General features: G+C 38.2%; 1 protein-coding gene across 2 annotated transcripts in view; it reads right to left on the minus strand.

Moving 5' to 3' along the window:
* Positions 1–2,971: 2,971 nt before the first annotated feature.
* Positions 2,972–15,371, minus strand: part of LOC131233050 (protein HAPLESS 2) — a 39,409-nt gene continuing 27,009 nt past the window's right edge. Inside the window, exons 8-18 of one of the 2 annotated variants that reach the window (XM_058229624.1) lie at positions 14,016–14,150; positions 11,683–11,877; positions 11,288–11,368; positions 11,094–11,194; positions 9,684–9,801; positions 6,784–6,816; positions 5,372–5,465; positions 5,183–5,271; positions 4,259–4,377; positions 3,746–3,846; positions 2,972–3,643 (exon numbers count right to left, since the gene is read on the minus strand). In XM_058229624.1, coding sequence (XP_058085607.1) covers positions 3,264–3,643; positions 3,746–3,846; positions 4,259–4,377; positions 5,183–5,271; positions 5,372–5,465; positions 6,784–6,816; positions 9,684–9,801; positions 11,094–11,194; positions 11,288–11,368; positions 11,683–11,877; positions 14,016–14,150 — 1,446 coding nt within the window. In that variant the 3' untranslated portion in view covers positions 2,972–3,263. The remainder of the gene's footprint in view (positions 3,644–3,745; positions 3,847–4,258; positions 4,378–5,182; positions 5,272–5,371; positions 5,466–6,783; positions 6,817–9,683; positions 9,802–11,093; positions 11,195–11,287; positions 11,369–11,682; positions 11,878–14,015; positions 14,151–15,371) is intronic. The other variant, XM_058229625.1, reaches the window with a different exon arrangement.

The raw sequence follows: 15,371 nt of genomic DNA on the forward strand, positions 1-15,371 counted from the left end.
TTTTATTTATTATTTTTAAAGAAATCGTGGAGATCTTTGTACTTAGCTCCAGTCTGAGAATGTTATGATATCGAGCTGCAGAAATGCTAATTTTATGGTATCTAGCAGGAGTAATGCTATGGTGAGTCGCTCGGGGTGATTCACCTCGCCCTGTTATATCAATCAAGGCAGCAGGTATGACATGAATACCTATGGGGCCCATCGTGATGTTTGAATGAAATTCACTCCAATTGGTTCGTCATTTGCTACAGATCATTGTATGACTCGATTCCAGAAATGAGGGCCATCCAAAACTCATGTGGGCTACCCAACGGGGAACAGTGGGATAGGACCCACACCATTGAGATCTTCCTAGGACCCGCCATTTGGTTTCCCTGCACTCACCTTATGAATGGGTTGGATGTCATGCAAACATCAAAGTGGGCCTCTGGAAGATTTCAACTGTAGATCTGTATTCCAATATTTGTAAGTAGTGTGGCCCACTTCAATTTTGGATCAGCACGATTTTTGGTTTTCAGGCTTGCCTCCCATGATGGGCTTCCTACGTGATGGACAGATTGGATGCCACACATACATCATTGTGAACCCCATGGGGATTTATGTTGACTGCGCTGGCTGTATTACAGGGAATCGGTTTTCAGCGAATCACTGTAGCACTGCTAGTCTAGAAATGCAAGGAAATTTTCAGTGATTGGCTACAAATCTAACAACTTCAGTAAAAATGATTGAGAAAGCTGTTCCAATAAGGTAATTCTCAAAGTTCTCAATGGGCTTCTCAACTTAATCCAGATTATGTTTGATATAACAGTACTAAGTAGCCTGTTCACACATGTGAAGCCACGTCAGCAGAATGCATGAAATGTGTGGCTGTGCACGTGTGAGTCAGAACGTGTGTTTTACTTGGAAGGGTTGAAGGATTACCCAGTGTAAACTTGATAGTCATTAAGATGATTGTTTGAATTTTTTAATCAGTATGATTTTAGAGATATAAGCCATTAACACTGGGAGTGGCAATTTAGATGATGAATATGGTCGTACACCACTGTTTTAGAAACATGAGTTTAGACCCTCATCTTTATTGTCAGGTTTTCTTTCCTCACTGCTAACATGACAGACAAGTCAACAATAGGACAGTTTTATGAGGTGTCCCATTTCTATTGATGGACATAGTCATGCATTTTCCAATCTTATGAAGTGCTTGAGTTATCTCACTAACCCCTTCTGCTGCGTGCCATGAAGAGTGCTTGTAGGGCTTAGAAACTTCATTTTTCTTCGGAATACTTGGATTTTTTCATCACAGTGGCCCACACTCATGGATCCAATGAATCCGCATTATAGAGTAAACATCAAGTGAGCTAGATATCTTCATTGAATTTGGGCCCTTGGGAGTTTTTTCTTAACAGCCCATTTTCTTCAACTGGTATGATCTCTTGATCAGCAGGCTGATGCATCTTTCACTCCAGGATAAATATCCCTAAAACTAAGCATATTTGAAAGGAGAATTTCAGACATTCCTGGAATAAATAAGAAGGAAATTGTAATAATTACATCTTCTCATTATAAAACTACCATTTCTATGGTGATTTCTCAGTAAAACAAACAATAGTAGCAAGAACTCATCATTGCAATTAGATGTAGGAGAATTGTAATCATATGACATATGATTTGATTTACCAAGAAATTTCTTTATCTAAACTAGCAGCTTGTTTGTATAGAAGAGTTCTATGGTTAAAGTATTCACTTATGTAACAATTACAATTTCTTTTTTCACTGTTTAGGAGATCTCCTAACTTCCTTTCCCGGAAATCTAACGGACTTGTTGCCATCCAAATCAAGAAGAGTTGTGATCATATCAATTCTGATTTGATTTGCCATGAAAATATCTTATCCAAATTTCGATGTCCCAGTGGAGGGTTGGGTGGGTTATTATTTGAGGAATAATAAGCTGATTTTACTAAAAAGTCCATTGTAGTTATGATTCCAATGAACAAGAATTTGGGATCAGTAACTGTGCGCATCTCTCCTTCTTCCTCTTCTCTTCTCTTTGTATTCTCCTTTCCCTTGGGATTAGATTGCTTTCTGCGCTTGTCACCAGGAATATCCCTGCAGCACCATGTGCCCCAAGCTTTGTGGGGTCCACCATTATGTATGTGTTTTATCTACACCATCCATCTTTTTTTCCAGCTCATTAGATGCAAAGCTCAAGTGCCTCCCCACCACTGGAAAAAAGCAGGGATTCAATGCTCACCATTAAAAACTTCTTGGGGGCCACAAAAGATTTGGATCAAGATGATATATGCGTTTTCCCTTGATCCACGTCTATGTGATCTTTATGAAAAGGTTGGATGGAAAATAAACATTATGGTGGGCATTATTATTACCACTGCTTCCTGTGGTGTGGACCACTTGAGCCTTGGATCTGCCTCATTTTTGGGCTCATACACTAAAATGATCTGGAAAAATGGATGGAAGGCATGGATAAAACCCATACAACACAAGTGCAGGACCCTATTCGATTCCTTCCCTAACCACACTTTGGCTGTGTGCTTGAACAGTCTCTACTAGAAGTCCAGAATTATCACATGCATTCTAAAGTATGATAATTACAACATGTCCGAGTTGTGTGGGACCAGGGGGGGCTGACAGCCCGGACCAGGCCAGGCTGATGGGCCATTTGACACAACCTGAGCTCGGGCGAAAAATATATAGGCCTGAATTTTAAGCACACAGCAGGCCATCAGCCCTCAAATGCCAAACCAAGCCAGGCCCAAAGCAGTCCAAGCTCAGAAGCTCAACAGGCCAGCCTGGCTCATTGACAGCCCATGTATAGTTGGCTTCACACAAGCGCATGCATGGAAGTAGGGGCCATTTGAGAAAACTTATTTTTGGCACCTATCATTGAACAACTGATAAAAAAAATGATGTGCGTTCATGATGATTCAAACAGTATCTTCACTGAGGAATGACAGCATTGCTACCACCACACCAATGACAACTGCTTGTTTTTATTTTGGATATTTCATGTCCATTCAAGTTGACCTGACCCGGCTAGACATTGACCGAAGAGTTTTTTAGTTTTTGATGTGTCTCAAAGTTTTAATAAACAACAGCAGACACTGACAAAAGAGTTCCCCAGTTGAATGAACAACACAATTGAAACAATGAAATGCTTGTTCTCTTTAAATATTTCTACCATGCAGCTTCGAATGTGGCAGGTCCCGCTCCCATTTGTGCTTGATTAGCTGTGTTTGTCTTGCTTTTCTTTACTTGTATCTCATCTTTTTTGGCTGTCCTCTTATGGCCAGCTTCTCAATTTTGTTCATGTGGGGCTCAAGCTTTTCATCAATCAGACCATCCGTATGTCCATGCTTGAATCTATCCTTGTGAGCATGATGATGGTGATGATGGTGATGATGATGATGATCATGCTTACGGTGACTGGTTCTTCGTCTGTTCTTTGCATCGTAGTGATGATGCCTACATTCCTGATTATGATGGTGATGCATGTGAGGTTGCCTGGTTTCTTTTCCATGCTTAGGATCAACTCTGCTTCTTTGTGTGCTTCCTTCAAATCGATCCTCCCACCAATCATGAATAGGATCGAAGAATCCTTTCTGATGTAACAGCCACAGGAGCACGGCCGCTGAAATTCCAGATGTAAAATATCATCCTTCTTTGCATTTAAAAATAAATAAAAATTAATTAAAGACGATGAACTCATGCATTGCCAACTATAGAAACTTACCCGTTGGGAAAATTGCCAGAAGCAAACCGAACAATGCAATCCAACTCAAACATATGTATTGTATGTGGCAACTGAAGTCGAAGAAACCTGAGCATTTGCTTCTGCACATAAAAGATGCCTGATCAGTAGACCATCAGCCAATGACAAATGAGGAGTGCTGCCACAATACTTTATATAGAAGAACTATACCATAGTCAACCAGAGGATATGATGTGTCCTCAGCATAGTGGGACCCAATGGTCCAATTATCTAGAATGGGTGGGGTGGAATGCTGATTAAAAGAGGAAAGGCTGAGGATTGGATGGCTAGAATCTTCTAATCTTAGAGAATATGTGGCATGATGTATCCATGGTGGGGCCCATCAGATGCAATAGTATGGTTCACCATATCATAGAGACAACTTGTACAGACTAAACACCCAAGGAGAACATGTCCTAGGATCAAGTATCATACAGCTCCTCATTTATCTAACTCAGAGAACATCAAAAAGAACTTATACGGAACATCCCATACCTGCATGTTTTTCCAGTAAAAAAATCTATCAAACCTTTCCACATGTTATTCCATAGGCTTTCAATGGATTCAAAGAAGCCATTTATGCCGGTCTTTGTTGATGATGAACTAGGAGTAATCTGTAACATTTTAAAGAGTTAAAACTGATAGAAAAAAATCATAAATGCAGAAATTTCATAAACTGATGTGATGTTACAAGCACATGTTAATAAATGATACAGAATTAATTCTCTTCTATCTACTATTGGCTACAAATGGTGAAGACTTTGAGACCCGCCACCAATTAACAACTCTAACCCTCACCCTTTGGAAACATACATCCCGCAGTTCTGCTTTGTTAGAAAATGTCCTGTTGCTGTGGTCCTTCCATGTAGACCAGCCACATAGGACGTGTTTAAAGAGGAAATGTAAAAAAATGGCTCAATCCTTCTCTATATAGAGTTTAAATATAACATGGATGGTGGGAGAAAATCAGTTTTGCTAACAGAAACTTAACAATCAAAATCGCGATTGCTTTGGTGATTCTTTTTCACTATGTAGTTGATCTATTTGTTGTGTGAGATTCTGAGTTGGGATTCACAGTCAGATATCCTATTACGGGCATAATCTTTTTCCTTCCCTCCAGTCACTCATCCCAAACCATGTATTGGATCCCGAATACCAATTTCAACCATGATATTCAAATTGCATTGAACATCCCATCTGTTTCTTTGTTCCATAAAACTTCCTGTCTTGTTTCTTGTAGAACATTTTTCTCTTCTATATCTATTCTGGCTGAAATTTGACCACTTACAAGACCTGACGTGATTTTTAGTTTCACAAATTTTACAATATTGCACATTTGATAATCTAAGGAAACAATTTAACGATGGAAAAACAACAAGGAATCAGGATTCTAGATAACTTTTGTACTGTGTCCCAAACCTGAGTCCCGTTGTCAAAGATAGTAGCTGTAGTAGTGAATTGGCATTCTGCTCTATCAATTTCATTAAAATCAGAGTCCTTCATTATAGCTGCACTCAAGTACAAAGGAGGTGAGCAACATATGCCATGTAATGAACAAAACCAAGGAACCATAAAATCCATTGCTTTTCCTTCCAGCAGTTAACTTACCTGCACACAGATATTTAGCAACTTGGTCTGTTGTTGAATAGACTTTAAATGTTCGAGTAGTAACCTCTCCTGGTTTCAGTATAAAGAATTGTTCCTGCAGACATGTGACATTGCATTTTATAGATAGTATCCTTTCCATCAGAGTAATATTACAGGGTACTGTTGCATGGCTGAGGAGCAGTTCTTGGACTTTTTGATTGGAACAAGAGACTGAGCTTATCAGCCCACTCAAAACCAAGTAAGGCGTAAACATTCAGGCCAAGTTAAACCTTTGACTTGTGAATATGGGCAATGCTCTTGGCGATTTCAGAGCTGTTATACTGTTGCTAGAAACACATTTTATCAGCTTTTTACTAGAACAATTGTAGACAGGCAAGTGATGGAATTATTCAGTAGGGCTAAATAAAATGTAATGGAGTGGGCAAGAGCTTCTAAACTCATTATTCAATTTCTGGAAAGCTGGCTTGATTTCTATCGATGCTCTAAAAAAAAGAAAAAAAGAAAAAAAAAAACATTGTTGAGAATACAGACTCACTCTTTTATTGTGTGGTGTCTTATGTTTGTTGTCTTGAGTTTTTGGTCTCACATCCGATACTTGTGGAAAAGTGGGTGTAACTTGTATGCATATAAAGGGGTTCAAGTCATCAAGTCTAGAGTGGACTAGAGAGTGTAAGCAATGAAGCACCTTCTGAATTTGGAGCACCGATTAAGTAAGACTGCCCTGATACCTCTCCTAATACAAATCTCTTATGTTTTCTCATCATTTACTTTGTTTAACTAGCATTAATTAGCTGATCTCATCATATTCATGCCAAAATAGAAACATATAAATTTTGTGCACTTACTAATTAAATTGCTCTTGACATTCCCCTTTGGAGCAAATGAACTAGCAAGGAAAATGCCCTTGTTTTTTTTTTTTTTTCCAAAAGAAACAATCAGATAAAACTCAGCCACTGAACCCTTCATGGCAGCGATCTCCAGCTGATCCCCAGCCTAGGGTAAAGGAGGGTTTATTTCAGGTAGGCAGCCGGGCATTGAACTTTTGCTTGAGAACTGCTGGTCTGAACACTTGTTCTGACGATAATAAGAACTATATGTAGTGGCAATCCCTGAAAGACCTTCATTGTTGCCATAAGTTTGCAAATCTACAAAAGTGAATGGTTGCTCATCACTCAGATATTGCAAGTTGAGGATTATTATAAGATTCCATAAGATATCTCCAATCTAAGTCTAACAGGTGTTTGTTTGTAAAAGGACAGAGGACTGCATGGAGCACACAGTTTATCAATCCAATTCCACAATCACATTTTGAAATCACCTGTTCAAGAGGAAGGAAGAAACGTGTAATGCAAGACAAGTGCTCAAAACTGTGGAAAGAAGTAAATAAAAGTGACATTGAAGATGAGAGATACCTCCATGCGATTGACACCCTTGGAGCATTCGAACTGCAGGATGAAAAATTGATTAGGGACTGAAGTTAGGATATGTCAGGAAGCTGTTATTTCGTAAATGGTTAACCAGTGGTATGCACCCATGAATATATATACATTCACCATTTGGTCAAATATATAGCTTTGGCATGCATTGGGAACATTTGCTTCATGCCAAATCAAGATTTCAGTTCCAAAGTTTTGTGTGGTTCTTATCTTTCTGTGGTTTATGGAAATCAGCATTGTGTTCCTGTTCCAGCGTTTTCTGAAATTTTAAAAATTACTCTGATTTGCAGATTCTAGACTTAGCATGTCAGTTCTCTGGTTTATCATTAAGGATAGGAATCATAGGATATATATGTATATCTTAGAATGATAACTATGTAGATTTAGGAAGATTAGGGTAAATTCATGCATATCTGTATTCTGTACATACATATCTCATCCTTAACATCACCCACAAGGGCTCCACATTATACAGAATGAAGGACCCCAATCACCTGATCCTCACAGAGGGTCTCGATGCCACCTAGGAATGTCACAATATAGAAGATTTAATGGCTGAGGGATTGGCAACCATGGGGGATCGACCCTGAGCAGCCTTTAAAACTTGGATTCTAAGATGATGTCATGGACGTGATCCATGGGATTCGACTGTGCTATAGAGAATCATTTTTAAGGTTTGGCTAAGAATAGCATTAACTTCCAATTAATGGTTCATTAAGAGGTTACAAAATGGAGTGACATGTGGCATGTTTCAGTAGAAACTTTGAATTTATATGAAGTTGATTGACAGGCACATAACACATATAAATAAGAGGTGCATTCACTACCTTAACCACTCCTCTTTAAGCCATTGCTGCTCAAAGCACACTCGGAGGTCCTTGAAGCTTAGAGAATTGTTCAAACGTCCTCCCTTCAATGCACATTGGCCCAAGGGGCCTTGCCCTGGCTCCTTTAGGGTGCCTCTTTATACATCCTGTTGGCCTGTGTATGACCAGTTGCACTGTTCTCTTTTGTCCTTGTACTCGAGGCCCAAGCAAGCCTCTGCCATTGCATCCAAAAGGCTAAGCTTGGGCATCACAAAAAGGCAGGACCCACCAACTGTATGACATGTCCACAACATGGTGTTTTGCAAGTTTGATTATCCAAAGTGTTTACTCAATGTATTAGTGCTTTCACTCCAAGTAGCTTTTCCCTTCCCCCATTTTGGTTGTTTGACTAATCACCCAAACATTGGGTGCCAAGCCAACTGAAACATGCCACCTGTTGCTCTACTCTGTAACCTCTCAAATAATCACTAATTGGAAGTCAAAGCCCAACTGAGCACAATCATAAATAACCATTGAATTGATGTATGATCAAATCTTGCAATTGCGTCGATGACATAAGCTCATATCCGAGTTTCAAGGCTGCTTGGGGTCAACCCCCTCTGTCACCAGTCCCTCATGATTGTCAAACCTTCCATATTGTGACAATATTAAGTGGCTCAACAACCCTCTGTGCAGATCAGGTGATCAGGTCCTTGGTGTTGCACAATATGGAGCCCTAGTGGGTGAGTCTTACGAACAAGATACTATTGATGCTTGGCTGAAGACCACCCTTGCTTCCTCAGCTGGCCAGTACCATCACAATATGGAAGATTCAACGATAATGAGACACTGGCAACCGTACGTGTTGACCTCAGACAACCTTGAACTTGGAACCTTGGAAGATGTCATTGATGTGATCCAAGAGATACAATTGGATGATGGTGCAACAATTATTTATGATTTGGCTTAGAACAACATGATCTCCAATTAGTGCCTTTAGGAGGTTATGGAGTGGAGCAACATGTGGCATGTTTCAATTGGACCTTTGAACCACACAAGGTTGACCGACAATCGCCTTCCACCTACAAAATAAGAGCCATGTTCACTGCTTCAACTTGCTAGCCATTACTACCGATGGAAATCATGTAGATCTTAATAGCTAGATTGGTTGTTCAAGCGTCTTCCCTGCCCTCACTTTTTCCCTCCTTCAGGCTTTATAATTTTCTCATTGACTACCTTTCGTGGGAGTTCAGTGAGTCTCAGTCAGTCAATGTTCAACTGGTTGTATTTTCTCTTGACCTTGTACTAAAGGCTGAAGCAAGCCTCTACCTTTGCGGTCGAAGATCTTTCCTTGGGGAGCAAAAATAATAGGCCTGAACATCTGTATAAAACTTGTCATTGCCAGGGTATTTACAAGTCTCATTAAACAAGGTTTTTTCACTCAATGTATTCATGTTTTCACTCCTGGTAGCTTTTTCCAGCTGTTTGACTGAAAACCCAAACAATGAATGCCAACACCTAAGCACAAAACACCCTTACACTTAATCACCTTGACTCACCCTGTATGAGAAACCGCACAAACATAGGGCATGGACACTTTGTTACCAGTTGCTCGCTTTAAAGTGCTTGAATTATCAATCTGACATGTAAGTTTTAAATCTGGTCTTGTACCCTCTCAAATGGGCCATGATTTTAGATGAGTATATTTGAAATGTTTTGGTCACAATTTTGGCAATGGCTCTCAAATGCGGGTTACCTTACTTCCTACACCCTTTCTTTTGGACTGATTCTTTATTTCCCATTTAAGTAAAACTCAGGTTGCATATTTACCACCAGCCATACATTTATTATCAAGCATTTATAGAAACTTCATAGTTCTATATGTGAGCCATATTTGATTTTATCATTCAAATACATGAGAAAATAAAAACAGTAACAAAAGTATACTTAGGTTTTATGATGTCGTAGGGGATGAATGTTCCTCTTTTTATCAGTAACAAATTTGTAATTGAAGAGAAAAGCAAGTTAAAGACACAAAAAGGGATGGACGTTAATGGACATTGGCATTACCGTTAAGCTGTATGATGCTTCCAATTGACCAGTGTTCTTAGTCGTGATTGTGGCAGTCCCAAACTGTGTCAGGGCTTCAAATGTTGGGGTGGTAACACTTATGATTTTCCCAGGACTCCTAAAGAAAAAGAAAGAAAGAAATAGACACTTTTATAATGTTACAATGCAAACACAATAATATTATACTCACGTTTAGAAAGAAAACATATCAGTTCCTTATTGGGCAGCATAAACCATTAATCAGATAACTAGGTGTTTTAAAAGAAATTTATATTATAAAACATAGTATAAGTGTAGCATTGTTTTCATGCATTTATGTACAAAAATTGAACATATGTATCTAATCATGTGTGTATTAGCAACTTATTTCCTATGTTAAGAAGTAAACAGTTATTCCCCTTTATTTGTAATTGTGTATTAGCTCAAATGGGTTCCTTGATGAAATTCAATCGCTTAATCTCCACTTGTTTTTCTCCTCGGACTTCACACGCTATCATGGCATCAAAGCCAACATCAAGTTCCAAAAATCCCAAGGTTTATTGCACTCTAGAAGATCAACTTGAAAACATAGTTTCTACAACATTTGGATCAATATCAGCAACCCCTTCTGTGACCTCAACCTTCTTGGTTCATGACTGGTATTGCCTAGAAGCTCATTATGTTGGAAGAGTTATGATCATTATTTTTCTGACTTTTCTGGCTTTTGAATTTGATGCATGTCTTAGTGTTACATTAATGATGCTCCTTAATCACATTCGCTTGCCTTTTAATTAATTTTTTAAAATGAATTAAATCTATCAATATTAACCAAATATCGTTTGTTTATGTTTTCTTGACTTGATTGTTAAATTCTTCGTAAACTTCATCTTTTTCGAACTCCTTATATCTTATAACTAGATCATAATGTTATTATAACATTCTGGTCAATTTGTAATTTACAGATAAATTTTTTATTTGTACAAACTTATCTAATTCTGAAATCATTATAGCCAGTTAGTGTGACTGATCTCCATGTTACTTTAAGTGGTTTAGGTTGTTGACCAAGTAGTGAACCAAAAGTTCAATGTGAATGAGCAATATTAAATGCTTGAACGCTTGGATAAAATGGCAACCAGTTGTGAAAGAACTAGCCAGTTACAAAGAATATCATACATAAAGTTCACAAATCTTTTCTTTTATATCAGGATTTTCCACTCTATACCTGGTTTTTAATGATATATATCCATGTGATTCAGATATAAATTAAAATTAGAAATTCCTGCATTGGAATAAAATGCATTTTCCCAACATATTATATTCATATGGAAATTGCAAAAGGATTACCAAAAGTTCCTGCATAGTCAGCCCCTAAGTAATAGTAAGGTATTTTGTAGAAATGTCATCTGAAAATGACATAAAAGTATCAACTACCTTTGATAGACATATTCTATGTCATCAGCACTGAGTTCTATCAAGAGATTTGTATTAAGAACTTCAGTGATTCCTATGGAGAATGAATGTGTTCCTGCATCCTATACATAGTTGCAAAGGTTCAACAAAGATAATGTTTTGAAGTTCAAAAGATATAGAGCAATGCGAAGAAACAAAAGATAGTAGGAATGTACTGGATGTTGGTTGATTCTTTCAAACCTTCCTTCTATGACATATTGGGGCATTTGCTTCTTACTGATGCGGTTTTGGTCAGACTGTCAGAAAAAAAAAAAAAAAAAAAGAAGATTACTAGTTTTATTTTTCTATAGATATCTAAACAATAATAAATGTAATGAGTTATGAACTTTAGTGCAAAGGATTTTGATATGGAATTATTTAATTTACTGTGGAAGGAAAAAATAAAATCATAATGACTCCTCAATCTTCAGAAACAACATATATGGAAGAAATACAAAAAGAAAAAAAAGAAAAAGAAAAGAAAAGAGGACATGACTAGATAACAACATGTAATAAAAACATGAATTCCAATATAGCAAAAACCTAATTAATTAATGGTTGGCATACTTACATCCCAAAACTTCCATAGTTGATTTTGCAAGCAACTCTCCAATGGTGAAGAGCAAAAGTTTGGCTGTGCATTAAAAGCCTCATAGCTGACACCAATTTTGTTGCATTCAAAGCCATCTAAGGTAAATCGTACTCTCTCCAACAGCATCCACTTAGAAAAATTCCTCCCAAGATTTTGTGGTTGACCCGGCCCGCCCTTTAACAAACATAGACTCTCAGCAACAGAAATTAAGTAATATAAATCGTATCTACAGGGGTTTTAATATTGAAAATCTTCCTTCTGCTATTTGCCATCTTCAATTTGTAGATGATAATCTCGTCCTGTGAGGCGGATGAGAAGATGGCAGATTTTTTTTAGCATGACTATATGTTGGTTTGAAGTTATTTCAACTTTGAAAGTGTACCTCTCTAAGAGTGAATTATTTGGTATTAACATGAACTTGGGGTTAGTCTTTCTTTAGCTGCTTCCTTTGGATGTAAGGTAGGTATTCTTCCAACCCTTTACTTAGGCTTACCCCTGTGCATTGGGAACCTCCCCTATTGTTGTGGGATAAAATCATTGAAAGAATGGAGTAGAATCTTTCTACTTGGAAGCTTAATGTGTTGTCCTTTGGTGGCAGATTGAACCCTATCAAGGCTTCTTTATCTAATTTGCCTATTTACTTTCTCTATTCCAATGTCCTAAGTCTGTTATCCTGAAAATTGACAATTTGCATAGAGATTTTTTGTGGAAAGGAGGAATGTCTGCCAGAAAATTTCCTCTTCTAAAATGGAACGAGGTTTGTACTCCCTATTCTAAAGGGGGTGCGGATATTAAACATTTGGAGGTGGTCATGAAGCTCTTTTGGGTAAGTGGGTGTGGAGATTTGGAGTAGAGAATGATAGTTTGTGGCACAAAGTCATGGCTGCCAAATGCAGGGTTTCTAATGAAGGATGGTGGACAAAAAATTCTTCTCTTTATAGAGCTTCTTTCCTTTCGAAAGGAATCGCGAGGGTAGCTCTGTTTCTTTGGGACAAAATTCATTTTTCCCTAGAAAATGGCAGGACTATTAAATTTTGGTTGGATGTTTGATGTGGTTACCCTTCCTTGGTTGAATCCTTTCGGGTTTGTTTTCTATCAGTCCAAATCTTAATATCTTGGTTTGTCAATGCTATGTTGGGGATGTTGATGGAGGGGCCTGAGCTCCCCCACTAACATCTCTTGTTCTCTGCCCAAATTGCCCATAGACCAGTAAGCAAAAAGAGCTTATGCAACTTCCTTTTTGACCAATGCCTCCTCCATGCTAGGTGAGAAGGAAAGAAATATCATATGAAAATAAACGAGTCAACAATGAGATGAAAAGAAATGTCATCACCTAACATCCATCCAAATCTATATAGACAAACATTTGGAAATTAGAAACAACTATGACAAAACCTCCAACTTCTTTATCAATAAAATATCATTATGCAAGGCTGTGTTTTTTCTGCAAATATTGTGTTATTAGGTAGGGAGATAAACTTTCAAAGCTCTTTTTAGATTGCAAAACTAAATCTAATGCTATACTTGCCATCACAAATATCTAGTACCGGTAAAAATTGGTGAAGAAATTTTAACTCGTAAACAAACTGAAAAGTTAAAGAGAGTAGTTAATGCATGAGCATTTTCACACCGGGCTCAAGTGGGGTGGCCTGTGGGATGCAGGGGCACACTCGGGGTGGGCGGCCCGTGTGAGGTGAGCCCCACCCGTGTGAGGCGGGTGGCTCGTGTGAAGCAAAACCCATGTGAAGTGGAGCCCATGTGGAGGGTTTGGCCAAGATCCTAACCCATGGGATGTGGGGCTTGGGCTATGAGATAAAGGGATTGATTCGCCGTGCTCTATCAGTTCGAGCTTTTAGAGCAAGTGGTTAATTGTCCTGCATCAGAGTGGTATCAGAGCAGGAGGTCTCGTGTTCGAGACTCCTCACCGGGGGTGATTAATGCAGGGGCATTTTCACACCGGGCTCAAGTGGGGTGGACTGTGGGATGCAAGAGCACACCTGGGGTGGGCGGCCTGTGTGAGGCAGGTGGCTCGTGTGAGGTGAGTCCCACCTGTGTGAGGCGGGTGACTCATGTGAAGCGGAAGCCATGTGAAGTGGAGCCCACGAGGGGGGTTTGGCCGAGGTCCTAACCCATGGGATGTGGGGCCTGGGCTATGAGATAAATGGATTGATTCATCATGCTCTATCAGTTCGAGCTTTTAAAGCAAGTGGTTAATTGTCCTACATCAATAGTTTAATTAGCAGTGCACTTACAACAGTCTTATATCATGAAAAATTGCTTACAACATTGTTATATCGACAATGACAACATACCTGTCTTGGAATTACTAGATAAAATTCTTCAAATGATGGAAGACTTGTATAGCCAACAAAATCTCCGATAAGGTTAACTCTTAAAAAATTATCAGTTGATAACACCGTTCTATTTTCAGGACCGACAACCACCTCCTGCAGGCAATGCATTTTCCAAGATGGAGAACATCAATAGATCAGTAACAAACTCAGAATATCGGAAATAATTATAGATCCATTTGATCAGTAACAAACTTAGAACATCAATAAAAAGGCATACTTAATGCTGATAGCCTGATACCTATGAAAATGTTAGCAGATAAAAGCTAAACCATGTTATATGGACTTCTTTTAAAAAACCAAATCCACATAAGCCAACAGAGGGAATGAAGAAATCTTACAGATCAACTGTTCTTGTTATATATTTGTTGCCTATTTTTTGTTGATAAATTTCTTTGGTATCGATAAAAAAATGCATCAATCTTCTTTTACAGCCAAGGAATGCAGTTTCACACAGATATCAAACTGATCACAAAGTTACATGTGCATCAACAAAATTTCAGCTAGTGTTCAAAGCCGACAGTTACAAAGTAATCAGTGAATTTCATCTTCTCCATCTATCTAGAATAGAATTCGTGCATGTTTAAGGAAAAAACATGGCAATGGAAATGGAAATCAATGATTCAAATATTGACCAATTCTCAAAGAAAGAACTCTATACTGATAGATTAATGCATCTACACATTAAGCATTTCAATCCTTTACACAAGTCTTCATCAACAAATTATTCTTAGAAATCTGTACTTTTTATGAATGGTTCTTAGAAATCTGTACTAATTATTTTTTATTTATTTTTATAGTGCTTCACTTTTGAAATTTTGGAGGAGCTCTACTTTTGAATAATTGGAGACCCATGCTTTTGAATAATTGGAGAGGGGAGGTACAACACATTTGGGTGTCTCTCTATCTATGCTATCTGTTGATATTACATGTTTTTGCATGGTGTTTCAAGCAACTGATCATCCTCCTTGAGTGTGATGTCCTAAATATCAATCTTTATTATGCTAAGTTTTGATGGTAATTGTGGAGAAAACCCACGTTATGATAGGATCCAACAATGTTGTTCTTGTCCTTGCTCGATAATGGATATATGCTCCGAGCATTTATCTGATCTTTGGAGGGTGTATGATGGTACCATGCCCTTACACAGTGTATATAGCTATATGCAAACATCAAGGCCCATAGGGGGTGTTGGGATTTTAATTTTAATAGGATCGATCCCACAAAGGTAACAAATATCCACAGAATATAGGAACAGTTTAGATTATACCTTATGGCCATGTGATTTGGATGTCATAGATCAATGCCATCCCTTCT

Source organism: Magnolia sinica, chromosome 18, assembly GCF_029962835.1.
Source record: "Magnolia sinica isolate HGM2019 chromosome 18, MsV1, whole genome shotgun sequence".
Lineage (NCBI taxonomy): Eukaryota > Viridiplantae > Streptophyta > Magnoliopsida > Magnoliales > Magnoliaceae > Magnolia > Magnolia sinica.